This window comes from Prinia subflava, chromosome 8 (assembly GCF_021018805.1).
Source record: "Prinia subflava isolate CZ2003 ecotype Zambia chromosome 8, Cam_Psub_1.2, whole genome shotgun sequence".
Classification (NCBI taxonomy): Eukaryota; Metazoa; Chordata; class Aves; order Passeriformes; family Cisticolidae; genus Prinia; species Prinia subflava.
The window spans coordinates 3091475-3119151 of NC_086254.1; the positions used below are offsets into that span (position 1 = coordinate 3091475).

The window sequence follows — 27677 nt, forward strand, 5'->3', positions numbered from 1 at the left end:
TGTTCTGCTTCACCCACCCAGCAATACCTGTTACACAGGAACATCAATAACTCAAGAGATGTGTCTCCATTTCCATGTACTTTGGTTCACGTTTCCTATATTTTATGCAAACCCTTCAACACTTCTTTAATCAAGGTAAAGTTTACACACCGAGTTTCAGCACAGAATTTCATCTGATGAAGCCAATGTATGTGGTGTTTCATGAGGCCATGGATGCAATGCATGGACACAACATTATCAGCCCTGCAGGCATGGAGCTGGCTCAGCTGACAGAAGTGCTTTCCTGTCACACAACTGTGAACCAAAATGCTGCAGTTCAAATGCAAATCCAATCAATGCATGAGTGGATCATGCTCCAGAATATTCCTATTGGTACTGACAAAGATTTTATAATCACTTTATTGAAAACCTACTAGCTTGGATTCCACCAAAATAGTTTGCACACTAGAAGTAGCCCACACAGAGAGAAGAGACAACTCTGCCTGATGTTTGGAGTGTTTCACAGGAGACAGTTTCCCACACTTGCATGAGTCTGGGTAAGTGCCTGCTACAGATCTGCACCGCTGTTGCATCCCATCTCTATCAGTTTACTGCTAAGGCACCAAGGAATGAAGCTCTGCTTCTTACCCATTAAGACTCCTTCCCCTGTTAGGCAATCCTGAAATCCCCAGCTAATTGCAACTGAGAGCCACTGTACCCCTGAAAACAGAAAGAGTGTAGGGAATCAAGAAAAAAATCAAAGGCAGTGATGTGTGATCAGCACAAGGAGACAAAGGTACCTGAGGGGTGGTGAGCACTGCTCACATCCATGCCTGAGCACTGATTTTGCAGGCAGCTGATCAGGGGCTTTGTTCCCAGCCTCCCTCAATAAGCTAGACTGGCTTCTGTCACCACCCATCTGTCTTATTGCAGCACAGAGAGCTGCTGTCTTATTTAATAGTACTTACCCCTGCAAAGAGCTTTGCACTCTTTGAATGTGCTCCTTTGGTGTTCAGTCTTTAGTACTAACACAGAAAGCCTCCAACAGCCCAGAGACACATCAGTGCCTCCAGGCAAGGGCTGTGCATCCAGTTTGTGTACAAGACAACAGCCTGGGCACAGTGCAGCTGAGGGTGGCCACCCAGGACAGCTGTGCTGGGCTCCAAGACCTAGCAGGACCTCTTTTCCACATAACAGTAATAAAAAACCCCCAACTTTTCCCATGAAAAATAGTTTGGCTCTGCCCAACACTGACACTCCAGAGCTGGTGACAGGAAGTGTCCATATATCAATGTCCTGTGCTGTAGATTTCATCCCATGCCAGTCTTCTGTAAGGGAGATGCTCTTCATCCTCTGCACAGAGGGGTTCACCAGCTTGGGGCTGGGTCTCAGACTCTCTGGGAGCTCATCACGAAGGCGCCAGAGCACTCCCTGCATTTCCATGCTCCTTGGGGAACGTGCTGCCTTCCTGCAGCCAGGCCAGAGCCCTTCAGCGATGCAGCCCACACTGCTATGGCTGGTTTTGCTCACAGTCACTGGGTTCACAGAATGAGTTCTCCTTTCCAAGCAGCTGCTCACCAGGCCCCTGCACAGCCCTGGCACAGTGCTGAGACCCAGCAGCATGCCTAGGTGAAAGACCTGACCATGCTGACCATGTGATCCACTCCACACGCCACATCCACCACCTCGCCGGGCACCGTCACCTGGATAAACACAGCAGGGTGGGTCACTCATCAGGCTGCTGCTTTCACCTCGTATTCCTATTTCTCATCCTCCTGCTGCTCAACGTGCCAGCTAGCTTCACAGGGATTTGTACCAATGCAAGTGCCAAGAAAGAGCAAGATTCAGCACCAGGCAGGCTTGTGCACTGAGCTGTGAAATACTCCTCTTTTTCCTTCACAGAAGCACATAAAGCTTTGGAAGGAGAAGGAAGAGCAGGCTCACTAGCAGATAGTGAGGAGATTGTAGCCTCAGCCCATCTGTTCAGCAGCAGAAGCAGCATGACTGAACAAAGCATAATCTAGACATTAGGAAGTGGATCTGCCCAAGCACCACGGGGATTTGCCTCTTCGTTCATCAGCAAGAACTGGAAAAAGGCAAAGGCTCAGCTCAGCCTAAGGCAGTGTGTGCTTTGATGCTAAAAGACCAGCTCCTCACTGCTGAAGCTTATTCACTTAAAACTGACCTCAAACTTGAGGAAAGCAGAGTCTAAAAAACCAAGTTTTCCCTCAGAGCCAAGAGAGAGGACAGCAGTTAGTTCTAGGGCAGGTGGTCACAGACAAGGATCCTGGCACATTGCCCTGGTACTGTCAGACAGGAGCTGGCTGTCTGAAAGAGCACAACCCCCGATGTCCACATCTGGGGAAGTGAGTTCAGAAATTCCACCCAGCCACAGCAGTGTGATTTTAGGCAAATGTTCCAGAGCTGGTCTGGTTTTGTTCATTTTTAACCAAAGAAGAAAGCATTCTACAGGAACACATTTACTGCTAGTTCAGACACACAGACAGGGCCTCCAGGGTGGTCCAACTGATTGCCTCCCTCAGCTCCTACTTCATGGAGATCAGGAGCATCTGTTAGGCTGAACGCTGAACTCCAGAACCAAAGGCTCTCCTCCATCCAGAGTCTGGCTCTCAGCCATCTGGGAGGAAGCAGTGGAACTGAAGCACTGTGAAACAGCTGAGTAAGGATCTCCTGCTGTAACTGACAGTCAGTCCAGTGACCCAACCACCACAGGGGGGAAGGAAGCCCACCACAGTGTGGACTGCAGCCACTACAGGCCAAAATGTTCACCTAATTTAGGTGAGCAATGATTTGGACAGATGACCAGCACTGGTGGTCTCCTTTGCAGCATACACAAATAGAAGTGCAGGTTAGAAGGGGAAGGAAGAGGCAGTAAGGGTAGCAAGCAGGTGATGGTGGACAGGAAGGACATGAGAACTGTGCAGATGTGGTGGCACAGCACCAGATGCTGGTTTAGGATTTGAAATCATTACTGGCATAGCAGACTGAAAGGTTTACTGAATACCTCCACTCCCAAGCAGGGACCTCTGGAAAACAAAGCACTTCTACAGTTATCTTAGGCTTCCACTCCTTTCAGAGTTACTCAACAAAACCACACAGCAAACGATGGTCCTTGCTCTCGGGATAACAAAAAAATAGCCAAAGAATATACTGGTGGCCTTAATACCACCATCCTTACTCTCCATGGGAAATATTGGTCTTCCATTCTTCCAGTTCCAAGACACCCTCTTAGGTTCTTGCCCCACACAAACAGTTCTCCTCTGTCTATACAGGAGAAAAAAAAAATAGAAAAGAACGGTCATTAAAAAGGAAGAATTCTATTTGTGATGCTGGCAAAAGTGGCTACAGTGTTTCTGGGAGTATACAGGGTTCTACAAGCAGAATGACAGCTACCAGATTTACTTCAAGGTACAATAAATGTATTTGCACTTGGAGAAAATTGTGCCCAACGAGCAGCACAAGAAAAGTTGTGTGCAAGTCTTTGTTTCCCCCTCTTACACCACCTGCTTGGGAATTTTATTTGAAGGAGGAGTGCAGCAGCAGAAATTCCAAGGAATCATTTATGAAGTGAATAATTTGTGCTAAAAGTTAGACAACTGCAGTTGATCTGTATCAGCTACAATCAGAGCAATTCTGGTAGGCAAGGCAGTGAGATCTATCCCAAGCCATCACCTGGAAACTGCTCACTTGACTGTCTGAAAGAAGTGACCTTCCAATGACAGCTAGGGAAAAGCAAGAATTTCTGTTCAACAGAGCTGAAGTTTTGAGCTCCTCAGGAAAACACACAGATCTCAGAAGTGTTTGGATCAGTTCCACAGCAGAAACAACCAAAACACAATCTATAACGTAAGTACAATTTAATCAGTTTCTAACTCTTTCTGAATACCAAGGGGAGCCCACTTACAAGCACCCTGCAACCAAACTGACAGTGTCACACACACCACTTGTCCCAAAGGGCTCAGCCCTGGTGTTTTTCCTGCTGCCAGCTGGATCTTTGAACTGCTGCCTGGTATTAAATGACTTCCAAATTTCAAAGGCTGGGAACTCACACAGTGTGCACACAGCACAGTATCATAACCTTTGCATATTAAATGCTCCGGTCTGCCCACCTCAGGCTGCTAACTCAGTTGGCCAGAATTGCCAAGAAACTCTGATATCTACCTTCCTTTAGACTAAAATTTAGTTTGTTCATTTATCACATCAATTTGCTAAACTGCTAAAGTGCAGCAGACTGACTCATTCTATACAGAACAATGAAAAACTCTTTTGGATTTCCTGTATGAGAGTTTTTTGTTAAGACAACTAACACTTTCACAATTAAAGCATAAGTTAGCACAGAATCTATGCCAGGAGCCATGCTGACACCTGTAAATGTGCTGCCTGGCTCCCTGCTGCTGCATTTCAAGAAAGACGGGTGCACTTTTTGGGGTATAGGCTTTTTTTTGGTTTGGTTTGGGGATTTTTTTGTTTTCTCTTCTGCCAATAACACAGCAACATGACCTCTCCATGACAGTGGGATGAGAAACACTTACTTGTAAGTGCTGCGAACTGGCTGAGTCCACAGCGAACATGAGCAACACGGACGTCTGGGCTGAAGTCTGACCAGCCAAAAAGGCTGGGTGGGATCATCTCTGGCACTGCTGTCTCTACTAGGTTTGGTCCTTTCCCAAGAATTCCATATCCCCAGACAAAAACATTTCCTTCTTCTGTATTACAATAAGAACACATTCTGTAAGAAAGTCTGTGCTTGTGAAATTCGTGCCACAACCAAGAGTTAATCAGAACCAAAGGGATATTTTCCTTTCTTCCAGCTCAGTTTAACACTTATTGATTATTTAAAATCTGCAAATAATGCATTCCCATCCAAATGCCTCAATCTTTTCCTAAGCTATGCAAGCAAATCAAGTCTCCTAGGTGAAACTTTCATGGGGAAATACTGCCAAGAGTGAGCTGGACAATATACTTCAGCTGATGGCACTGATGGGACAGAGGTTGAGAGTTTATTATCATGCCCAAAGCAGCAGCTGGATGTCACCCTGCCTGGCATTCTGTCTTATGCTGGGTGCCTGGGAAAGGCTACAGTTGGACAGCATAAGAAAGATTTAAGTTTCTGTGTCAGCTAGCTCTGTTCCTTTCATATTAGAAGCTCAAATATCTGGTCATCACAATACTCCCATTAAAAATATGAACATCTTCCTTGAGACAATCCTTCAAGAAAGTAATACAATCCCCTCCCTCATTTCTTCATGCAGCAACCCTCCAGCTATGCTCCCCAGCCACAGAGATTCCAAAGAACAATCACTAAGGACCTGCTGCAGAGTTTCACTGTTCTCAGAACTCTTCTTTCCATCCTAGTTCATGATTTATAAACATGAAGGGTTCTGAAGGGCTCTACTTTCCCTCAAGTGCTGCCTTACTTCCTCCCTATATCCATACTCATTACAGGGCATACTCAGTATGACCAAAGACCAGGAGAGCAAACAGCTCCATGCTCTTGCTCTAGGCTGCACTCACAACAGCACACACTGGAGGCAGTGCTCTGCACTAGGGAAAACAACAACTCTAGCACATCCTTAAATCACCTTTCTCAGTCTCCCAGCTTTCCTCATACACACAGTATTTCCCTGTTCCCACAAAACAAGATACTTGTTTCATAACGTTGCAATCCACCTAAGAGTGCCGCCAAGCACTCCAGTGGATGTTTCTAGAAGTGAACTCACCTGTCAGCACAGCGTTGCCAGTCCCTCCACAGGCAGCCTCCTTTACCTTCCCAATCTTGAATGGCAAATGCCTGGGAATATTCACCTGTACAGGATTGCAGAAGAGTTGTCAGAGACAAGGTAAACTGCAAACCAGACATACATTTTAACTTGTCCTCTAGTTCTGGTTACAGCTTAAATAATTGGATTCCTGATACAGCCTTTACTGCCTGAATAATAAAATGAGTGCAAGTCTCAAAATTAAAAAAAAAAAAAGACATGACATTCATTAAGGTGGGGACAGGATGGAAAAAGTTACCTACAGGGAAGCTTACATGCATGGCAGCAAGGCTGACAATGACTAATAACTGCTTCTTATCCCTGGCTTTTGAAGTCAGACACAATGGGGAAGTCAATAGTTGAGCAAGTCTTCGAGCCCTCACACTGGATTAGATCACTAAAATTCAGTCTGCAGTGGCATTTTTGAACTAGGGAAAAATACTTAAAGAAAATGGCACTTCTTTGGTACAGGCCAACACAACATACATACCCAGCTTGACATTTATAAAGAGCAGTCTTTGATTTCATAGCTCTGCCATTCTACACTTTGGGCTGCATCTGTATTTTAGCTAGGACTCTCATTTTTGGCAAACATGCCATTCATCCATTTCAGATGCTGCAGACCTCCACTGCACACCCAGCCAGGAAAACTGCCACCCTGCACAATCTGACCGTTGTCCTCAGGCCTTATGGATCTCAGCACTAAGGCTACATCAGGAGGAGCACAGGAAACAGAGCTTTGTAAAATTCTGCTAAAGCTATCCTAATACAATTAGGGTTGCTCTTAGCCTTCTGCCAAGAGTAGCCTGAGTATTGATTAATTTCCTGACTCTATTTTCTAAAGTAGCTGTAACATGAGACCACCTGCGTAGTTACCTCAGTAGTACAATGCCTGGTGTAAGCCAGCACTCTACCAATGCCCCGTGTAAGCTTGCTCAGAAACACCTTTATCTGTCAGACACTGGATTTGTTCAGGACTCAGTTATAAACCCACTAAGGATGTCCACAGAAAGTTCACCAGAATACAGGTTGAGCAGAAGGGACTTCCAATAGCCATCTGGATCATTACTATGCTCAAAGTAGGATCACTTGAAATCCTAAATTAGCCAGCCAAAAAACTAATTCCTGTCCTGAAATTAGCAAAAGCTCTTGAGCTGGAGCTCAGTTTGGTGCAAAGTCCATGGGATGGAGAAAGAAGAATATGGAGTTGTTAAACTAACAAACTGGGATGAGGTGACACAAACCTTTGCCTATCAAAAAGGGGAAATACACTGCCTCCTAAAGCTACACAAACATGTCAGACAGGTTGGTTTTGTAGGCTTATGTAAAAGCAGCCTGCTAGTGGTGTTTGTATCTGCTGTCAAAAGAACCTGGAACAGGGAGAAATATTTAACTTTTAAGTCTGTGCACAGCAGCTGAACTGAAGTACATGAAACACACCCTCAGGTCAACTGACCTGTGTGGTTTCTGTGACAGATGCCAGCTGCAAGTATTCTGAATTTCCCCAACCGAAGACATCTCCTTCATCTGAAACAGCCAGACAACAGTCCCCATAGGAAGAGACCTGGATAATGTTCACTCCAGCAATGTCACCATGCAGCTTAGTAGGGACACTGGTGATGTTATAGTGTCCAAGACCTGAAAGGAAAAAAAGGAGAGATTATGAAGAATTTTTTTTCCAGATACACTTTTAATGCCTGCATAGGACCACTTCTGTCATGCTATAACAAAATCACCCTTCCTCTGAAATAAATATTTCTGTCCATACTGCTTAATTCCTAGCTGCAACAGAAGAGAAGCAGCCACAAACACCACTTCCACTAGCCAAAGCCACCTCTCTGGAGTACACAACAACTTCACACAATCACACCCTGAAGAGTCTCACATCCCCTGTCTGCATGGAGCAAAGTGTTTGAAGAACAACAGCCAAACCAGGCAGATATCCCAACAGAGATGAAGTTTCACAAACTGGCTGCATCCTGTCTTCTGCAAGAAGAGCCATGAGTGGCAGCACACTGCAACCAGTTAGACAACAGCAGGGGAAATGGCAAAAGAGGCTGGGAAGCAAACGCTTTACGTGACAAATTGCTGCCTGGAAAAGAGACCAGAATGTGGATGACAGAAAGCCAGGTTACTCTATATTGGCACAGAAGAATCATGTGAATAACTCAGCTCTGGGAGCAGCAAAACAAATAAACAGCAGGAGTGACTGTGAGGAGGAAGTTCTCTGCAGCAAAAGGCACCAAAAAGGGCCTGCCCAAGGATCCCATGCTGAAACATGCAACAGCTCCCAAAGCACTGTCAGTTCAGAGGAGAAGAACAGACCCCAAAACAAGAACCAGGAAGGCAAAGCCACCACCAAACTGAAGGACAAAGTGCCCATGTCACTTCCACATCCCCTCAGAAGCTTTAAACAGCAGATACACTCTCCTTGGACTGCATGCTTGGACTGCCAGGGTGGCATCCTAAAGGTCCTCAAAAATGAACTGGATTGTCTCAGTTTGGTTACACAAGAGTACTGAAAACATCATCTCACAACTGTGGGAACGTTAGCAGCCCCTTTCTGTCCACACATCCATGACAAATACACATCACAGCTTCTCAATTAGGACAGCTTGCTACATTCATCAATTCCCTGACAAGCAAGCTGAGCCAGGCTCCTACCTGTTTGTCCATCAGCTCCCCATCCACAGGCATAGACTGTACCCTTCTTGGTTCTAAACAGACTGTGGTCCTGCCCACACACAACCTGCACACAAACAGAAGTCAGAGCTAGTCAGGAAAGGTCACATGTTCAGACTTGATTTAGTGAAGCATTACTGACAGATAAATTGAGCAATGAGCCTCTAGGATGACCATCAGTTCAGATTTTGACCTTTCTCTCCTGATCACATGGCTCTAGAGAAAGGGAAGGCCAAGAACCACAAGAAACAACACAGAAAACAGCAGAATTTTCTTTATGGAAAGTGTTGCTGCAGTCGATTTCTTCTAAGATCTAAAACAAGGAAATAAAGCTGGATTCAGTAGCACAACACAATAAAACAGCAAAGAGTAAATAAGAGCTCTCCCTTCACAGGATGCTAAGGACATGATTCTTCATGCCAGCTACAAACTGCAATGGATTTTTTGCCATGTAAGCACTCTAGGCACACAGCTGTTCTCAAATCTCTATTTATGCTGAACTAGCCATCATGTCTGCCACAGGCTTGGCATGAATTAAAGCCAAGGAAAAAGCCATTCAAAAGCAGACATTAAAAATAAAACCAAGATTAAAGGGATTTAATCAACAGGTTGAGTGACTACCAATACTAAGCACATAACTGCTGTTATCAAAGTACAAGCAGGTACCAAGTATTCAATACCCCTGAAAAAAAATAAAACCATGAAAAGTCCAAATAGAAGTTTTACAAGCTTCATTCAAAGCAGCTCTGGGATGAACCCCAGCACAGTCTCATCAGCTGGGTGTAAATGAATGATCTTTCCTCAGAACAGGAGCAATGTCTGCCCACAGAGAATGGATACAGGGCACAGACACAGCAGCAGCCTGCTCCTGTGCTGGGAATGCTGCACCCATGGCAGGTGTTTCTGCTGCCCTGCAGTCCCTTGCTCTCCCAGGAACCTGACCTAGAGAAATGCTGGCTAGTCTAAGTGGATGGATTCACAGCTCATTTTTGAAAAGGCAAAGACAAAATTTAAAACTCCTAAGCAATAAAAAAGTGACAAAAGGGAACGAGAAATCACAACAGGAAGAGAGTAATGGAGTGAGAGCCCAGTAGTAGACACAGTACTCTGAGTGTGGCTGAGCAGAAAAGAAGAATCATCTCCTTGATCTGCACGTAACACTCCTCCTAATGCAGGGTATCATCAGCCTTTTCTGCAGCAAGGCACATTGCTGGGCCATGGTCAGCCTGGTGTAGCCCAGGGCCTTTCCTGCACAGCTGCCTCCCAGTCACCCCTAACTTATGGTAGTGTCAGAAATCGTTCTTCACTAGCAACAGGACTTGGCCATTTCCAGCCAGGTTCACGCAGGCCTGTTCCTCCAGCCTCTGGATGGCAGCACCACCCTCTGGATTATCAGTCACTCCTCAGAGTTTTACATCACCTGCTCTCCGCTGAGGGAACACTCTGTGATCCAGATCACTGGAAATGTTCACAGGATTGCACCCCAGATCCCTGGGGTACCGCAGCTGTCACTGGTTTCAACTCAGCTTCGAGGCAATGACTGGCACCCTCTGAGCCCGGCTGCTCAGCTGCTTCCAGCTCATTTTCAGGACTGAGTTCAGATGATTCTCTTACCTGGACAACTCTGCTGTCAAATTCCTTCAGCTGGTGAATGAGATGGCTTCCACTGGACACCAAGCAACCACCAAGAAGAGAAAAGGCAATACAGAGGATTTCAGAAGACTGCAACTGAAAAACACAAAGGTAAACCTGCCTCTACTGAAAGCCACTTGATTACCACAAGTAGAGAAATGTGTTTGCATGTTGATCACTGCAGAATACCTACACAAAGAAGGAACATAATCCTACATTCTCTTATTTAAGAACTGTCACTTTTTAAATACAAGCTCTTGTGATAACTGGGAGGAGAAGCAGCCCTCAAAGACAGCCCTTAGTCTATAATGAGCAGAGACACTATACATAGTGCAGACCCATATAAACACTACCCTTAGCCAGAGATAAACCAGATATCCCAGAGCACAGTGGAGTGCTAACATCCCTGACATTTTTTCACAATAGCAGGAATTATGAACAATCCAGTGACTGACTTCCAGTATCAAGAATAACAAAAGCTATTTAATTACAGCTATTCTCTCAAACTTTACAGACCAAGTTTTGTGGATCACAGACAGAGCAATGAACAAGATTTTTTTTGGTCCCAGGGAATCAGAAACTCAACATATTCTCACTATTCACTTACTCTAGCATACAGAGCACTTTGAGCACATGCTTTGGTGTGACCCACAAAAACCCAATGAAGGAACAGCACTACAGACTCAGAAGCAGTTACAGAGACTTAATAAGAGGATGCCTTCTCCCTAATGAAATGGCACTTCTAACATCCTCAGGAACAGAACATGTACTGTGAGCAGCTAAAGGGAGAAAACCCAACTACTAACACCCATTACCTCAAGCAATTTATGAAGGCTGGGCTCTCTCACTATGCCCTACAAGAACTGTCCCATGCTGACATTCTTCTGTCTCCTGTGAATGTGGTCAGCAGAGTGCCAGTGCCCAGCCTGGGCTCAAAGTCAGGCTGCTGGGATGATGCCTGTTCTCAGACTCCTAGATCTTTAATGGCATGCTTATACTACCAGACCTTTTCCACCTTTTCTGCAGGGTTGTTTTTGTGCAATTATGTTTCCAACATTAAGAAAGTTCAGGATCTTTGAATTCTCACCTGTAAATTTCATCTTCAACAACCTTCCGGCCACACTGTCCATAAGAATTGTTTCCCATTGTGAAAACTGAAAAACAATGATAAAACACACTCATTTTATTACTGCCCAATCCCCTGAACGCCTCTTTTCAGCTCCACAAAATATTTTCAAGCAGTTCTAAGTCTGAAAGGTGGAGCACAGCAATGTAAAAATTGGCACAGGCTTTTTTCCAAGTAAGTCCACTTGAACTGAGGTGACTGAATGCATTTCCACCAACAACGCCCAGCAGTGTTGTTGCAGGCACAGCAGCAGAACCTGGAGCCCACTGTCTGTCACAGCTGGGACTGCCTGGTTCATCCTGCCATTGTCAGAGACTCAGAATAGATCAGCATTCAGGAGTGGGAATCCACAGAGCAACCAGCTCACCCACTAAGCAGCTGCACTGCATCACTTGGTGCAGCACTGAAGCCACTACACCAGAGAGTTCCCAGAGATGTGGAGAGACATCCACAAACAGGATCTCCTCCATAAAGGACTATTGATTAATTGCTTTTATAAACAAAGCACTCTGGGGCTTCAAGGGGATGTAACACAGGAGTACAGGCACAGTCACCCAAATCTGTGCTCAAAAACACATCTGAGTGGGCAAGACAAGCAGGTTGCACTCAGCCAGGCCTGGGGCTAGAGAAACCTTGCAGTAAAAAGCTCCCAACACATTTCCAACTTGAGCCAAGTGAAGCTCATGGCTTTTCCTTGAAGAAGCAATCCCACAAAGGCCAACAGCTGCCTGCATCCCACGTACAGTGCAAAGAGCCCACCTGGGATATAGCTCTAAAGGACAGAAGACAACTTTTTTCAAGCTTTTAGTAAAAGCACAGCCAGGCACCCCTTGACATCATCAGCACAAGCAACACTGTACCTCCTTCACTGTCTGTCAGGACCAGGGAATGAGCTCTCCCACAGGACACCTGCAACACTCGAGTCTGCTGTGGCTTCTCCAGTGGTAATGGAATTGGAGAGGGTTCCAGGACATACTCATAGCCCTTAGCTTAAAGAGGAGAGAACAATTTTAAGTCAGTAGCTTCCACAAAATAAATTCAATATATATTTGCTGATCCTGTTGTACATTCACACACTGACTTCTGCTTTGTTATAAAAGCAGATACATTTTAGAAAGCCAAGATACTAACCAAAGAGGGATTTATTACAGAGGGAGGAAGAAGATAAAAGCTATGGAGATAGCTGAAGCCAATAATCCCTGCCTAAACAAAAGTCCACCATAACTAGAAGGTGAATATTATTGAGGCTTCAGGTGGCAGAACTGTGAAACTGAGGCTTTCAACAACATGTTCAACCACTTTGAACGTACTGATGTATTTGAAGAATCCATCTGGATTACCAGAGCTTAATATCATGCACAAACATTCTGTGCAACCGGAGATACTGCAAACAAGGTACAAGAGCAACAATCAGAGAAATGTATCAGGAAAGGTGAACAAAAAAATCTCAGTGCTTCATATTGAAAGAAAAGGAGATTACAGGCACTTTCAGAAATAAGGAATGCAAGAAAGACTAGCTAGGCTGGGTCCATAGGGAATAAGATTTGTAACGTTTATGAAAAATGACATGCTGTACTTTAAAAAGATTTAACAACTTGAAGAACATGCAATCAGTTACAGTGAACTGGAGGAGTGGGGGGGAAGAACAGCAAACCATAAATCAATACCAAGGAAAAGGTTAAGGGAACATAAAAAGCCTTGATATCAAAGTCACTGTAATAAGTGAAATCAAATCCCACAGGACCCAACGCAATACTGCACAAAGGCAGCAGTGCTTTACTGGTTCTTACTGCCTTCAATAAAAAACAAAACAAAACAAAACACCACACCTAAAATTAAAAAAAAAAAATTAAAATACCTACACATGGTCTTTTGCAGTAAGACAGTACTGGATGTGAGGACAGGCAGCACAACAGGCAACTTGCCAGTGGGGCCATCTGCCACACAATAGAGCAGGAACTTAAAGACAACCAACTCTCTGTCTGTCTAGAAACACTTGGAAATCACAACACAAAAACATCTTTTCCTCTCTCTGTTCCCTCCAGCAGAAAGACACACACTACTGGGATCTGCAGTAACCATCACTGAGGGGATTTGGAGGAAAGAGACACTGAGGTGGAAAAGGAACAGGGGAGTGAGTGTGAAATATTAGTTTAGATACAACCCATCTAAAAGTCAGCAGGCTGCAAATTCCCTTGGAAATGAAGCATCTACAGCAACAGTGCTGGAAGCAGAAGGCACCAAAATCATTCTGTAAAACAGCAATGAGCAACACATCCCAAAGGAAAACCTGTCTGGGGGGACATTAAACATGGAGCAGTAGCAATCCCACTGATCTTCACCACATTTTCAACCCATCTTGTCAAACTCTCTCTTACTCAGCAGGGCTTGAACTGCAAAACTACTTAACTTATTTCTGGATTCTCTGACAAAAAAATGTCCAGGTCAGATGAAAAACAAGGTAATTCCACGACACTCCTGAGACATCAGCAAGTACAGAACTAAGACCCAGCAAGAGCTGAAACCTTTCAAAGCAGAAGTGAGAAGCTTCTGCAGCCCCTGCATTGTGCAGCTGCTGTTTCAGCACACACTTGCTGTGTGTACACACTTACAGAACTGCCCAGTGTGGCAGCACAAAGCAGCACCACTGCAAACCTCCACATGCTGCACTGTAGCTGCAACTTTCTTTTGCTTCTCCACTAAGTTTAATCTTCTGCCCATATCAGACACACCCTACCTTGATGGGTTACACTCTTACACACCATAATGACAAAAGCTGCTTTTATCATGATTTTCCTCAACTGTTTATGGAGCAATGTCTACACAGCCATTCTATGAGGAAAGCTTGTGGTTTTCCTATCTGTCTGGTGGTAGATGGCAATGTTCTGCACAGAAAACACCTTCTTAAACAAGTTTGAGAGCCTGGTGTAAGACAAAATGACTGAAAAATACGGTTTTCCTTCAAAATGCAACTTGCTATTAAACTAATTTTAAAAGAAACCCTACAGCTTCACAAAAATCCCACAGACTGCATTAAAAAAACTCTAACTGAGGAGGGAAGGAGGACTAAAGGACTTTAGTTTTGAAGTGCAAAGGCAATAGAAGGAAGCAAACCATCCTGCTAAAATGATTTTATTAACTACACTGTGCCTGCTATCAAACTATAGAGTCAAAGCCACACATTAACCAACATCACAGAATAAACAGCTACACTCCTGTCCAGATGAAGCTGATTAAGTGCAGGGTACAGAACAGAGGCACACGGTGACCAAATACAAAGCACACAAAAACACAGCTAAATTTCAGAAACAGACCTGATTTAAAAAATAAAGCACAGCCTGGGACTGCATCAAAGCCCCCTGATGTTTTTCAGAGCTCCAAACACATAAAGATTCCTGTACCACAAGCATACCTGTCACCCTGTCAGTCTTAAAAACACTTAAATCCTTACTTTGATCTCTTCTGCTTCTCTGGAATCCAAGCTGGGAATCCTTGTTGAGCCCCATGCCCCACACCTTGGTGATGTCTCTGGTAGTAGAAGCCAGCAGTGTGAATCCATAACCGCAGGCAGCAGAGGAGATCTTTGAAGACAGACAAACCCCACACCATTCAGTTAGAAACTGTGGCTTAGAAAAGCAAGTTTCACTCCATGCTTGTTCACCAGTGTTCATTCCTCATTAAGCTACACTCACATGCAGCCCAAACTCATGGCATGTATAGTCTTGCAAAAATTATCAGGAGTCTTCTGTGATAAGCACAAAAACTCAGGTCCAACCTTCCCGCCTTGAAGTTTTGGTTTTATGTGCATACATCTTTATTCCTGCATTATTTTGGCCCCATTCAATGCCACAGAAAGACCTGCATCAGCAGATTAAAACTAGCAAACAAACAAACAAACAAAAGAAGCAAAAAGAAAAAAAAAGGAAAAAACCCGACAAATTTTAAAAAAGGAAAAAACAAGGGAAAAAAAAAAACCCTACCAGACAAACAAGCAAACCAAAACAAAGAGAGATACTAAGAGAATAACATGTTTTACTCCTTTTGACACAATAAGCCCAGCCTAAGAGCCACATGAGGAGCAGCTGGGTGGGTTGGTTTGTTCGGCCTGGAGAAATGACCCAGGTCGGGTGTCACTGAGGTCTGCAGCGCCGATCCCCGCTCCGGGACCAGGGACAGGACCCGAGGGAACCGCTGGAGCCGGGCCAGAGGAGGTTTAGATTGGATACCAGGAAAAGGTTCCTCCCCCAGAGGTTCCCCAGGGCACGGGCACGGCCCCAAGGGGAGTTTGGACACCCTCGGGTACAGGGTGCGATTGCTGGGCTGCCCTGAGCAGGGCCAGGAGCTGCTGATCCTTCCGAGTCCCTTCCAAGTCAAGATATTCTATGCATGCTCTCACTTCCTCTGCACTAGAGAGCAGAGCACGAGTGAAACATGTAGATTAAAGAATAACATGATTTTTAACACAAGCTTCCCATTTTTCAGGTGGGAGCAGCCACGGAGCCACTGGAAGGGGCCCGTTTTATCTGGCAAATGCTCTTCACACCCTGGCTCTTTAATGCCACTGACAAAATCGCAAATACATATTTTCTAAACTATATGCTGCTGCAGTTAAAACAGTAATCATCCCAAGCAATACCACTATATCGATAAAAAACACTGAATCACGGCAAAGCCTTTAAACCCGATTCAGTAATGCCGTTCTCGGCTGTGCTAAGCCCTGACCAGGCTCCGGAGGCCGGGGGAGACACACTGGCCCCGCCGGACCGGGCCCACCTTCTCCTCTGTCTCCAGGCGGTACGGCGTGGGTTGGATGCGCCGCGGCTTCTTCCAGCCCGCGTCCGGCTTCACGAAGCTGGGGACGCCCAGGGCGCCCGAGTAGCTGAAGCCCCACACGAACACGCGGTCCTTGCGCTTGGCCGCCTTCCCCGCGTACTGGAACACCGGGGCGGCCTCCTCAGCCTCCCTCAGCTGGCGGGTGCTCGGCGGCCCCGCCGCCACGCCCAAGCCCCTGCGGAGCAGCCGCCGCGCCGCCCCCGCCATGGCTCCCCTCAGGCCGCCGCCATCTTGGCTCCCCCTCACACGCGGGCCCGCGCGGCGTCACCGCCCCTGCGCGCACGCGCTGCCCTTAAAGGGGCCGCGCCTGTCTCTGAGGGGGAGCCCTGAGCTGAACTTGCAGCCCGGCCCAAACTCAAACCTAAACATACACCCAGACCTAAACCTAAACCTAAACCTAAACCCCCCTGTGGACTTAGACCCAGACTTAAACAAAGATCAATACTGAAACTCAGGCCTAAACCGGCAGGTAGACCCAGAGCCAGCCCAAACGCAAACGCAGATCACACCCGAACCCAGCACAGCGATGGCGGGGCTGGCTGTGGCCGTGACCAAACCCTCCCACCACACTCCGTGTGGGGAGCAAGGCCTTCTCACAGCCCTCGCTTTCTCCTCGAGGAAGTGTGAAAAACGAGGTAAATTTCTTGGTAAATTTTAAGAAATAAGTTTAATTTTAAAAAAAAAAGACAATTATGTCGACCTGGTACCTTGGCCGGCCGGTGATTTGGCATTCAAGTGCGCACTCTAATATCTCGGAGAGATTTTTTTAAATACCTTTTCTATTATATCAGCCTGTTGCATATGTGTGAAGTATTATGCATATACATCTTTTTCAAAGAACAGTTTAGCATAGCCACCCCTTGGGTCCACATTTTTAGAGCATGCGTGTTTCTTGGCTATGTTTTTATTGTCACCTCCAGGTTGGGATATGGTCCACGCTTTCTTCAGGTGCTGATAATTTGACATATCAATAGCAGGGTCCTCTTCATATGTTCATTGGATATTATCCAAACAAACAGTTCAATTGCAAGCATAACTCTATACCACGTCTAAGCAAAAATATAAAATCTACATCCTTACAGCAGAATTAACATTATAACATTCATTTTAATATTAGCGAAAAGCCAATACTATAATACATATCTATAACAGGAAGCCAATGTTATAAATACATGTTATATTATTGGATTTTTGCAAATATTAAAATGAATACTATATGTGTTATGTTGGAAAGTTATGCTGTATTAATGTAGTCTATTTTAGTCGTGTGATAAATATAGTTTTTAGGCTATAGCATAATATTAAAATAGAAACTAGGTAATGTAAAATGCTTTTTGTAACTAGCTCAAGGAATGAAGAAGACAATTAAATTCTTCACATCATCCTATCAGGATAGAGTTAACAGCAGCAGACACCAAAATCCCAAAAAGGAAGAATTTATTGCCTCTGTTATCAGGGAATTTGGGACTTTGTGGAGCCACGGGAAAGTGATTTACAGGATGGAATGATGGGGGAGAAAAGTTGAAATTAATCAGAGACAAAGTCAAAAAGAATGTTTGACTTGTGTATAAGATTTATGAATATGCAATAGCTTATTGTTTTTAAGGGGAGATCCTTTGTTAGCAAGGGGTGCTTCGTGATAGAATGCCAGGCACCAGACGTCTGAAACTTTTGTGGGTTTTATGTCTCTTACTGTCTTATTTTTATTATTAAACTTTTAAAGTTTTAACAAAAGTGAACTGTGGTTTTCACACCAAGAAGCCACCTTCCAGGAGGAAACTGCTGTGCTTTCATCCCCCCAGCTAAATTTCCTCAGGGCCAGCATCTTTTGCAAGAGACCCCTGCCCAATACCCACCCGGGAGGAAGACCTTTCCTGCCACCATGCCCACACTGCTCCTCAGGTCTATCAAGTGTCTCTCCTTTATTGATGAAAACCACAAAAATAATTCAAAATGCAAAGAGGTAATAGAAGGGCATCTAGGGATGAGGGCTTTGGGTGGTTATAAGGGCTGGTCCCTCCTCAAAGTGCAGTCAGGACACCCTGGGCTGGCTGTGATGGAGGATGAGGGTGGGCTCTGGGCTGATATGGCCAGCAGCCTCCCTGGCCTATGGTGGCTGCCACAACCAGCTGGATCCCTGGTCCAGCTCCGAGCTGATTTATTAAAATATTAATATTGATCTAATATCAATATCCAACTGTGACAGACAAAAACTCTCTAACAGTTAAAGTTAGAGAGTGTATGTTTATTGCAATGCTGGGCAGCTCCTGGGATATCTTCCTAATTCGAACTGCAAAGATCACAGGTGATTACAGAGCCTTTTATTTACAAAAATGTTGAATACACAAAATACAAATGCATATTCATACCCGTCACTTCTGGAGGGTGCCAATTGACAAAAAGGCGATTAAGCACGTGGAGTTTGTTTCCTGAAATGGGTCTGGTGGTCCTTTTGTGAGGAGTGGTCACCGAAAGGAAGGAGTAGAACGAGTCTTCCTCATTCTAAACTTTCAACCTTTTCAATGCAGATGTGATTAATGGATGGTAGAACTCCCTGTTTCCTGTTTTCCAGGACTATTTCAGTGGGTTTCTGGAAACAGGAGGTCTTGTGTTGAATTGATTCGTTTCTCTGTTTGACAAGCAATGAGTTATTAGATTCAGGGTAGCTTATCTTAAATCCAGTTTCTTTTAACCATCCTCTAACTTTTAACTGATTTCAGCAAAGCTCATCTATTCATTTCAGCTAAATCAGCAACGTCTGTTGTTAACTATCACCTTAGCTTTTCTCAAATCTTCAAAATTAGTGTCTCTGAGCCCTAGCTGCACAGGAGCTGGGGGAGATGAAGCTTTGGGTGGCTGGTGTGGGGCTCACAGGATCCTCACAGGATCCTCACAGGATCCTCACAGGATCTTCTTCCGGGTGCTCTCCGTGCAGCGGTTCAGGATGAGGTCTTTGCTGGGACGGGGAGGAACAGCAGGCTGAGCCTTGGGCTTGTTGTCCTCTGGCTCATTTTTCTCAACTGCAAGTAAAAAAACATGTACAGATGGGCCAGAGCTCTCCACCACACACCACTTCTTGAACATTCATCAGCTTCCTACATAATGGCCACCAAAGCTCCTGCCTCTCCTCCTGTCCCTGCTGCACGCAGTGGTCTTCCTGGAGGTCATGGTGTCAGGATGTGCCCACCAGTGCCCAGCTGGGCACTGTGCTCAGGGGAAGCCTGTCTTTAGGTCTGTGTGAGGACTGCCCACCTTTAGCTCTGGGAAGGTCATGGATACTGCATGGGACTACCAGATCTAAAGGGTATGCCTTGATGTCTACCTCTTTTCTTCATGAGGAGAGGCTTTTTACAGGGGTCTGAACTGGTAGGACAAGGGGGACTGGCTTCACACTGTCAGAGGCCAGGGTTAGATTAAGTATTAGGAAAAAAGTCTTTCCTGTGAAGGTAGTGAGGCACAGGTTGCCCAAAGAAACTGTGGCTCCCCCATGCCTGGAAGTGTTCAAGGCTAAGTTGGATGAGGCTTGGAGCAACCTGATCAAGTGGAAGCTTGGAACAAATTGGTCTTCAAGGTCCCTTCCTACCAAAACCGAGTTCTATAATTCTATGATTCTTCATGCAACACTCTTCTGGGGGCTCTGCTGACAGCTAACATACATGGCAATTGCATGGTAATGGCAGCATGGGGGAGGTTAGGTGCACAAAGGACAGCACAGGTCCCAAATGTGGGCTGACCTCCTTCCAGGACCATGTTCTGCTCTGTAGCCTGTACCTGTAGCCAGGGGTAAGAAAACTCACTGAAAGGAACACCTCCCTGCACAAGCTTTCCCCATGGGAAAGGGCAGAAGGGCACGGTGTGACCTCAGTGCACCATCCTGCTCCAGCTGCCAGCACTGGCGGGGGCATGGGCCGTGCCTGCAGGACTCCAGTTCCATTGAGACTTACTGATGACATTGGCCTTGTGGGACCTTCCCCGCATGTTCCGCTGGTTCTGGATGTACTTCCTGCTGTTCCTCCTGTACGTCTCCTGGCTGATTTGCTTCCGGCCCTGCTTGTGGATGCTCTTCGCATTTCGGATGGTGGATCTGCAAGGAGTGAGAAACAAAACTTTCAATTTTCATGCTGGCAGCTCTCACTTCACACACTTCTTTCCCCACACTTCCTCCTCTGCTTTACCCAAACCCCAATTTCTGCTTTTGGGTTTTGCCTGGTGGGTGCCAGCCCTCGAGGGCAGCCATCAGTGAGACACAATCTATGACGTGTTCAGAGGCAGCTGGAAGGTGCTTTGCAAGCAAACACTGAAGGGTGAACCCTGAGCACCAGTGTGGAAAGTGATGAAAGTGAGGAAGATTGGGCATAAGGCTGGAAGGATGAGATGGGCATGAGGTTTATCCAAGAAAGCCCCAGAAATTATCTGTAGCCCTTTGATGAATGAACATGCAGCACCTATCCTAGCCACAAAATTGAGGTCCCTGGTGTGCAGCTTGGCAGGGCTCCCCGATGCTCAGGGGTCAGACACAGGGAAATGGAGTGTGGGACATGTGTCAGCGTGCACCTGGATGTGCAGTGTTGAACCCACAGGAGAGAAACTACTGAGAGAAGTGAAAGGCTGAGCAGCGTGGGGCTGCTACAGGGGAATCCCCAGCACGAGGGACTGTCCCCAGGCAGGCAGACAGAGGCCCCTGCCAGTATCGTGGCAGAAGTGAGGTGGCTTCTGATGTCCACCCCATGGCATTGTCCTCCTGCTCTTCCCAAAGAAATGTTCCTCTGCCTTCAGCCCCTTCCTGGTCTGAGCGCAAACCCCATGTCATAGCAAAGCTCTTGCCCATAACAACTTCACAACAGGGCTTGGCCTGGTGCCAGTGCCATGGAGGCAGCAGTCACAGTGGCAGGGGGACAAGCCACTGTCCTTGGAACAGGCCACCTCATCTCCCCGAAGGCTACCAGCAAACATCACTGTGTTCAGATAGGTGGATCTGGACCATTTTACAGTGTCTCACATTCAATCCATGCTCCAGCAAAACTGGATTTGGAGAGATTTTATAGCAGGTCTGTAATGTCATCTTGCAGAAAAAAGAGATAGCAGCAAGTTCTGCCCTTTTTAGCCATTCTGTTTGCATTGGAATTCAAAGAGAATTATTCCTTTTTATCTATTTAATCAAAAGAAAATCCCTTGCATTAGCTCAAATCCTCCCATTAGATTAGGCCACTTGGCAGCTCCATTTAGACAAATCTCTCCTTGCCTCTGAAAGATTCAGTGCACACACTGAGGAAGTCAGAAAATGGCCAAATTGAAAATGAAACAAGATTAGTCCAGAAAAGAAACTTTGCAGAAGGACAAGGAGAAATACACCTGATGGGAGGACCTGTTGGAGCAAGGATCTTGGAGCCCTGCATCAGCAATTCTGGGGTGCTTATGGTAGCTGGGGAGCACAGCACTGGTGGAAGGACAGCCCTGGTCTGTCTGTGCCCTGCTTCCATTTCTCCAGGCAGTCCCTCACTGACAGGGCAAGCAGGTGACACCACAACACCCCGTCTGGTTTAACTTCATCTCCCTCAAGGAAGAGGGAGAGGTTCTTCTGCCCTCTACACAGAGCTTCTCCTACCTCCGTGGAGGAGCACCGCGGTTCCTCAGCTCACTCTTCACAGAGGTGTTCACCTCCCCGGCTTTCTGCAGGTACATGGAGGGGTAATAGCCTGTGGTTTCATCCTTCCTGCAGTGCAACACAAAGCAACATCACTTGCAGTCGTGGCTCTGCAACCACCTCCTCAGTCCAGGAGAGAGATTTGATCATTCTTGTGGGTGGGCACAGAGTCCCAGAATGGATTGGTTGGAAGGGACCTTAAAGGACCTCATTCCAACCCTCTGCCAGAGGCAGGGACACCTTCCCCTAGAATAGGCTATTCCAAGCCCTGTCCAGCCTGGCTTGAACTCTTCCAACCCAGGACATTCCATGAGTCACGGGTCATGCCCGTCCCCCGCTGGTGCCATGTGGGTTACCTCTCATGTTCCCCTCCAGCTGAAGTTGACATTTTGCAAAGCAAAATATGCCAGAACAATTAGAGGCAAAGTAATAGATACTTTTTTTTTCCATCTGTCTCCTTCTTGGATATTTCTGAAGCCCTCAGCAGAGGAATCTCCAGCTTTAGTGTTTAATATTTGGCAAAGAACAGACTCTGAGAAGCAGCCCTGCAAAAGGAAGTGCTGGGCAGTGGCACCAAAGACCCCGTGGGTTTCAGAGCCCTGATGTGGAGAACCATGGATGCTCCCTTCCCTCTATCTGAGTGCTGCCCGCCTGACCTGTCCATGGCAACTCTCACCTGATGACCCACCAGCCATCAAGGAGCTTGTGGATGACTTCAATGGTGTCACCCTCCTTGAGGGTCAGCTCATCCTCTTCCACAGCAGTGTAGCTTTTCTGTACCACGTACGCTTCACCTACACACGAAATGGGGATGGTGGATCGTGCTGACACCTCAGGGATGGGGGCTGAACCTCCCCAGCCACTGAGAAGAGGAGGCACCAGAGCATTAAGAGGTACTCTACATTTTAGGCAAGACTCAGGGTGCTTCAGGTTTGGATTCAGACTTCCCACAGTCTTGTCATTGCCCACGGCTCATCCTGGCCCCTTCACCATCTCTCCAGAAGAAAGCTTTTGGGTGCAAGCAGAGGAAGCACAGCTATCTGCTCAAAAGTGTGTTCAGAATTCAGGTGGTGAAATAAGGCAGAAGGAAGTGTTGTGCTGATAAGAGCCTGTTCCAGTGTTGTGAAACCACAACGCTGTTGAGCAATTGCCACAAGTCTGCAGGATCTTCCCTCTGCTCCACGTGATAAAGTCCTGCTGTCGTGGCAGGGCAATGAGAGGGCAGGGAGCAGGGCCAGGCCTGATGAGGACAGCACAGAGGACACCTGTGCCTGATTTGAATGCTGCACCATGCTGTTCTTCTAACCCAGCACCTCAGCCTTCACCCAGCCAGCTCAGCATGGCCGCTGGGTAAAGATCAGCCAAAACACAAATCTCATGCTGAGTTCCAGGTCATGGGAAGCTCCCAAGGTTCACACTGAGGCACCAAGCCATGAGATTTATCCCTCCTGGCAGTTCCTACAGCAGCATCTCCATGCCCAGTGATCCTGCTCAGTCTGAATTGCCCAGCTTTGCAGTGAGCCATCTCAGTGGAGAGCTGCAGTGGGCTGTGCTCTCACACACACACACCCTGGTCACCCCAACATTTCACCTGCATAGTTAGGCTCCTGCTCCTCAGACTCATCAGGACCATCCATTGGCTCCAGATAGGCAGCAGGTACCCAGCCTCGTTTATTCTTCAGCTGACAAAACCACCAGCCTGCAAAGAAAGCAACCATGGGCAAGAGCAGAGAGTGCTGTGGGGACTGGCACCAGGTCTGTCCTGGCCAGGGCAGGAGCTGGCATCTCCGTGTCCTGGACCAAAGGGACCAATGGACTAGTCTGTGTTGACATGGTGCAACCAGAGAACTTGACCAGTTCATCCTGTTCCTGCTGGGCAGGAAGCCTCACAGGCTGAGGCATGGCCAGGATGTTGCAGTTTTCTGGAAGTGTCCTTCACCCTTCAGCCTTCACTGCCATAACCAGCTGACATGTTGTGTTTGGACACAAGGGCAGTGCTCATTCCTGCTGCAGTTGTGGCAGGGAGTAGGCTGGCCCTCAGGGACACCCCAGGGGGATGGACACATACCGTTCTCACTCTTCTCCACAACATCCACCATGTCCCCAGCTTTGAGAGCCATCTCAGATGTGGAGCTCTTCTCATAGTCAGCGATGGCTCGGTACGTTTGCAGGACAATGGGGCCCGTGATGTCTGCACGAGAGAAGTAATGGATGTTCCCTCCTCCAGCCCCCAGCCCAGAAACACTCTATTTCAGGCAGGCCAAGAGCAGCCCCAGGACAGCCCAAAGTGCCCTCCCAGCCCCTTTCAGGAGAATTTTAGGAGAATGACTGGATTTCAGGACAAGGACTTGGCTTCCCCACAGCTGCAGCTCTGGCACAGCAGCCATGCTCTTGGTGAGGGTATCTGCCATGGAATGACAACCTCTCTCCCCAGCAGGCTTCGCTGCTGCTGAGGCAGACACTTGCAGCCCTCTGAAATCTCTTACCAGCGAGGTTTTTCTTGGAATCCTTTGGCAGGAGGAAGACCACAGGCTTCTTGGTCCTAGACAGGGCAGAGCAAAAGCAGCTCAGTACCAACCAGCCCTATCCATCAGCAGTGATACCCTCCCTGCAGGCTACTGCCAGCATCCCAGGCCAGGAATGCAGGATTTCCCCCAAAACAGCAGGCAGCTGGACTCACTGGCTGTCTGTGACAGGGTTCATGTCGTCGTGACGGACCTTGAAGAAGTTGACCACGTGCAGGCACCGGGAGATCTTGTGGGGTAGGTTGACCAGCGCATAGCAGTACTCAGCCAGGGTGCCCTGCCTGTTCTCAGTTGAGCGCTGCCCATCAAACCACTTTGGGGCTGGGGAGAGGGAAGAGGGCTCAGAAAAAGCAGACAGAAAGCCTTGGTTTTAATACTTTCCCAAGCACACTGCTCTGAATCATTAATTTTGCCCTGCAAACGAGTTGAGTCTGGCCCTGAGGTGCTGCATGGCTGCACTGTGCCAATAAGGTGAAGCTCTGTGGGAGCACAGCTCATGCAAGCCCAGAAATGATCCTGTTTGACCCTATTTCAGTTTTAGGGTAACTCCTACATGTGTGTTCAGACTAAGCCCAACTGCTGGGCCACAAATACAGCAGATGCACCAGAAGGGGCTCAGGGGACCAGCCTGCAGTCAGAGGAGATCTGCTTATCCTCCCATCCCACTGGTTATGGTGCTCTTGACTCCAGAGCTCTAAAACATTGCTGGAATCCCGACCCCAAGCAGTGTTGAACCACAAGATGGGGGGTGCTTTTGTGTGGTCAGTGGCACCCCATGCCCCCCCTGCAGTGTGACACCTGTCTGGTCCCCAGTGCTCTCAGTTCCCCAAATGGAATAAGGATGCTTTGAACAGCCCCAGCACAGTGGGGGCTGGCATGCTGGAAGAGGCCCAGCATGGTGGTGTTAGTCCAGCTGCAGTGGAGCCCCCCAGACTGGCACCCACACTGCTGCACGCTGCAGGCTCACTCCTCCCCCAGAGAAACTCTTTTTCAAACTCCCTTCTGCCTCCTTTAAAGCAGGAAGCTAAATAAAATGGGGAATTTTTCTGACGTACACCTTGCTTGGAGACAGCACATCAGCTGTTTGGGTCAGGGGTTCATTCTCTGTCACTTAAGACATATTGCATTATTTCCTCTTACAAAGTATCTGTGTTGCCATAGGGGCATGAAGCCGACATCAGTTATGGTGTCACCGAAAGAGGGCTCAGCTCAGCTCCACTCAGTTCAGCCTCCCCACAGCCAGACACTGCCCCAGACAGGGGTCACAGGGGTCACAGCTGGTTCCTCTGGACATGCCTCTGGGGTGCCCTTCAGAGAGGAAGCGTGGGGTCTGCAGGGCTGCTGAGTGTTGGGAAGAACCACTGCCACTGCTCAGATCTCTCTGGGGTTTTGATTTCAAGCCCGGTGTACAGGAAATACTGCACCACGCCGCTATCTGGGAGGCAGCCAGCACAGCTCAACCCACCAGGGAATTTCCCAACTAGCTGCAATTTCTATTCACCCCCCAGCCGCGGTGCTTGCCCCTCACCTGGCAAGTGTGGGATGATCCGGTTCTCTATGTTGATGTCCCCGGATTCAATGGGGAACATCTCCTTCAGCACTTTCTGCAGAGCAGAGCCAGGCACAACAGTGAGGATGGCACCAGGGGAACAGTCTGTGACACCCACTCCTCTGCCCCTAGCTCGACTCCTTTCCTGGTCCTCGCCCTGCTGCCACTAGGATGTGTTGGCTGGATCCCACACCTCGGCCCTCTGTGCCCAGGGACACAGAGCCAATGGCTCCCACCTTCAAGGGGCAAAAGAGGTTGAAGGACTGGACCTAGGAGCCTCTTTTGAACCAGGTTGGCTTTGAGCCAATTTCAGCTGGCATTCACCCTCCTTTTCCCCACCCTGAGCCCGTGTGTCCCGAGAGGACTCACGTGGAACTCGTATATCTCAGTAAAGCGGCGATAGACGACCTTCTCAGTGAGGTCATTCCACTTCACCAGGAACATGTAGACCTGAGGAGCAAAGCAGAGCTGCAGTTCTGCAGGCAAGTGGGACACCACACCACACCCCACTGTGCCAGGGCAGACCCGTGGACGGTCCAGTTTCAATTAAACAAGAATGTTTTCCTTCCACAACCTCAATGCAAGTAGTTCTGCCTTGCCAGCAAATAAACTGGGCACTAGGGGAGCTTGGAATGGACGGAGAGGGGACAGAAACATACAGGTGGGTGGGAAACAAAGAGGAAAAAGCCCTTTCCAAGACTGCAAAGTAACCAATGGCTTGCAAAGGAGGTGCCCGAAGTTTTGTGTGTTCAGGACATTTTAGTCTCTGGCTGCCTACAGCTCATGTTATCAGCCATGACCCCCGTAAAAGGAAGCGTTTAGGCTCTCAGTCACATTTATCTAAGGAAATTTCTTGGCCAGGCTTTTTACCCTGGCCAGTCCTCAATCCTCACATGCCAGAACGCTGCTGAGTACTCACATAGTGCTGGCTGGGGAAAAACCTTTTCTCGTAGCCCAGCAGTTCGATGTGCCGGATGAAGGCGTCCCCCATTGCTGCTCCTGCCTGTCCGGGTGCTGTCCCCTCCCCTCTGCCCTCGCTCAGCTCTGCCTTGTCTTAAAGCCCCGGGGAAGAGGAACTCCCGCTGCAATCGCAGCCGTAATTGTTCACCCGCTGTGGTTTGGACTGAGTCGGTGTTTCCCGCGGCAGGCTCCCAGCCCAGCCCCTCCAGGGGCTCCAGGACTGGGGAGGAGCTGAGCTGGAGGCCCTGGGGATAACCTGGAGGGAGCTCTGGGATCAGAGGACAGTGAAGGGTGAGGGCCAGGCTGGCTGCTCCGATATCCAAAGGACTCCTCTGACTGCTGCCCCTTGGTGGCACAGGGAGCTGCAGCAGAGCGTCAAGGACGGGTGCCAGAGGCGCCTTTACCCTCCCCATCAGAGCTGGGACGGCTGAACGAAGCGTGCAATGCGCTCCCGGAGCCCCAGGATGGCAGTACTGTTTTCTGTGTGGCTGGGAATGGCAAATGGGGAATCTGAGGCACAGCACAGCCAGGATGGGGCAGCCGCGGGCTCAGTGTGCAAGAGCTCCTCCTCTTGCATCACCATTTCCTTTCGGTCACTTGCAGCTTCCCCAAGATCTGCCACCAAAAGGTTCCTTTGGGGAGTCCCTGAGGACCTGAGCCAGTCCCAGCCCTGCTCACCACCTTACCTGAGCACAGGGCTGAATGGGAATGGACCCCAGGCACAGCGAAACCCCAGAGTGGGCTGGAGACAGAGCCCTGTGTCCCACTGGGAGAGCAGGAGAGTCCCTTGCTAAGCCGTTCTGAAATGCCAGTGCACCAGCTGCATTCACATCCTCCTCATTCTCCATCCTCAGCCCTGAGCAGAAAGACCTGAAGGGATGTGAAGGTTGCAGGGATCAATTCCTCCCTGCTTGCAAGCAAAGGCGAACCCAGGAGCGCTTTTGTCCCCACCAAGGGCACCCTCAAT

General features: G+C 47.8%; 2 protein-coding genes across 3 annotated transcripts; both read right to left on the bottom strand.

Annotated features, from left to right (window-relative positions):
• Window positions 1-381: 381 nt before the first annotated feature.
• Window positions 382-16305, bottom strand: RCC1L (RCC1 like). Its single transcript, XM_063402381.1, has 11 exons — window positions 15973-16305; window positions 14651-14780; window positions 12060-12188; window positions 11161-11227; window positions 10056-10107; window positions 8424-8508; window positions 7216-7397; window positions 5721-5805; window positions 4533-4706; window positions 3179-3264; window positions 382-1682 (listed from the first exon to the last, which is right to left on the bottom strand). The coding sequence occupies exons 1-11, from the start codon at window positions 16237-16239 to the stop codon at window positions 1605-1607; spliced, it is 1335 nt and encodes a 444-aa protein (XP_063258451.1). The 5' UTR covers window positions 16240-16305; the 3' UTR covers window positions 382-1604.
• Window positions 16306-17285: 980 nt separating this feature from the next.
• Window positions 17286-26864, bottom strand: NCF1 (neutrophil cytosolic factor 1). 2 transcript variants are annotated; one of them, XM_063402383.1, is made up of 11 exons: window positions 26670-26856; window positions 26120-26200; window positions 25730-25805; window positions 24357-24522; window positions 24163-24218; window positions 23745-23867; window positions 23268-23375; window positions 22353-22470; window positions 21638-21745; window positions 19977-20116; window positions 17475-19052 (listed from the first exon to the last, which is right to left on the bottom strand). In XM_063402383.1, exons 1-11 carry the CDS (start codon window positions 26739-26741, stop codon window positions 18934-18936), a joined length of 1167 nt encoding a protein of 388 aa, XP_063258453.1. In that variant the 5' UTR covers window positions 26742-26856; the 3' UTR covers window positions 17475-18933. The 2 variants fall into 2 exon arrangements, with proteins under 2 accessions (XP_063258454.1, XP_063258453.1); XM_063402384.1 differs by lacking the exon at window positions 25730-25805 and having other exon boundaries at window positions 17286-19052; window positions 24395-24522; window positions 26670-26864.
• Between the last annotated feature and the right edge of the window lie 813 nt (window positions 26865-27677).

Excerpts from the sequence above, each read along its gene's own strand:
- RCC1L (XM_063402381.1), bottom strand. The coding sequence starts at position 16,239 with ATGGCGGGGGCGGCGCGGCGGCTGCTCCGCAGGGGCTTGGGCGTGGCG. Across the intron at positions 10,108-11,160 it reads GTTGAAGATGAAATTTACAG|TGGAAGCCATCTCATTCACC; the intron begins GTGAGAATTCAA and ends CTTGGTGTCCAG. Across the intron at positions 5,806-7,215 it reads CTGTCACAGAAACCACACAG|GTGAATATTCCCAGGCATTT; the intron begins GTCAGTTGACCT and ends AATCCTGTACAG.
- NCF1 (XM_063402383.1), bottom strand. The coding sequence starts at position 26,741 with ATGGGGGACGCCTTCATCCGGCACATCGAACTGCTGGGCTACGAGAAA. Across the intron at positions 26,201-26,669 it reads TTTTCCCCAGCCAGCACTAT|GTCTACATGTTCCTGGTGAA; the intron begins GTGAGTACTCAG and ends TTTGCTCCTCAG. Across the intron at positions 22,471-23,267 it reads GCAGGAGCCTAACTATGCAG|GTGAAGCGTACGTGGTACAG; the intron begins GTGAAATGTTGG and ends TTTCGTGTGTAG.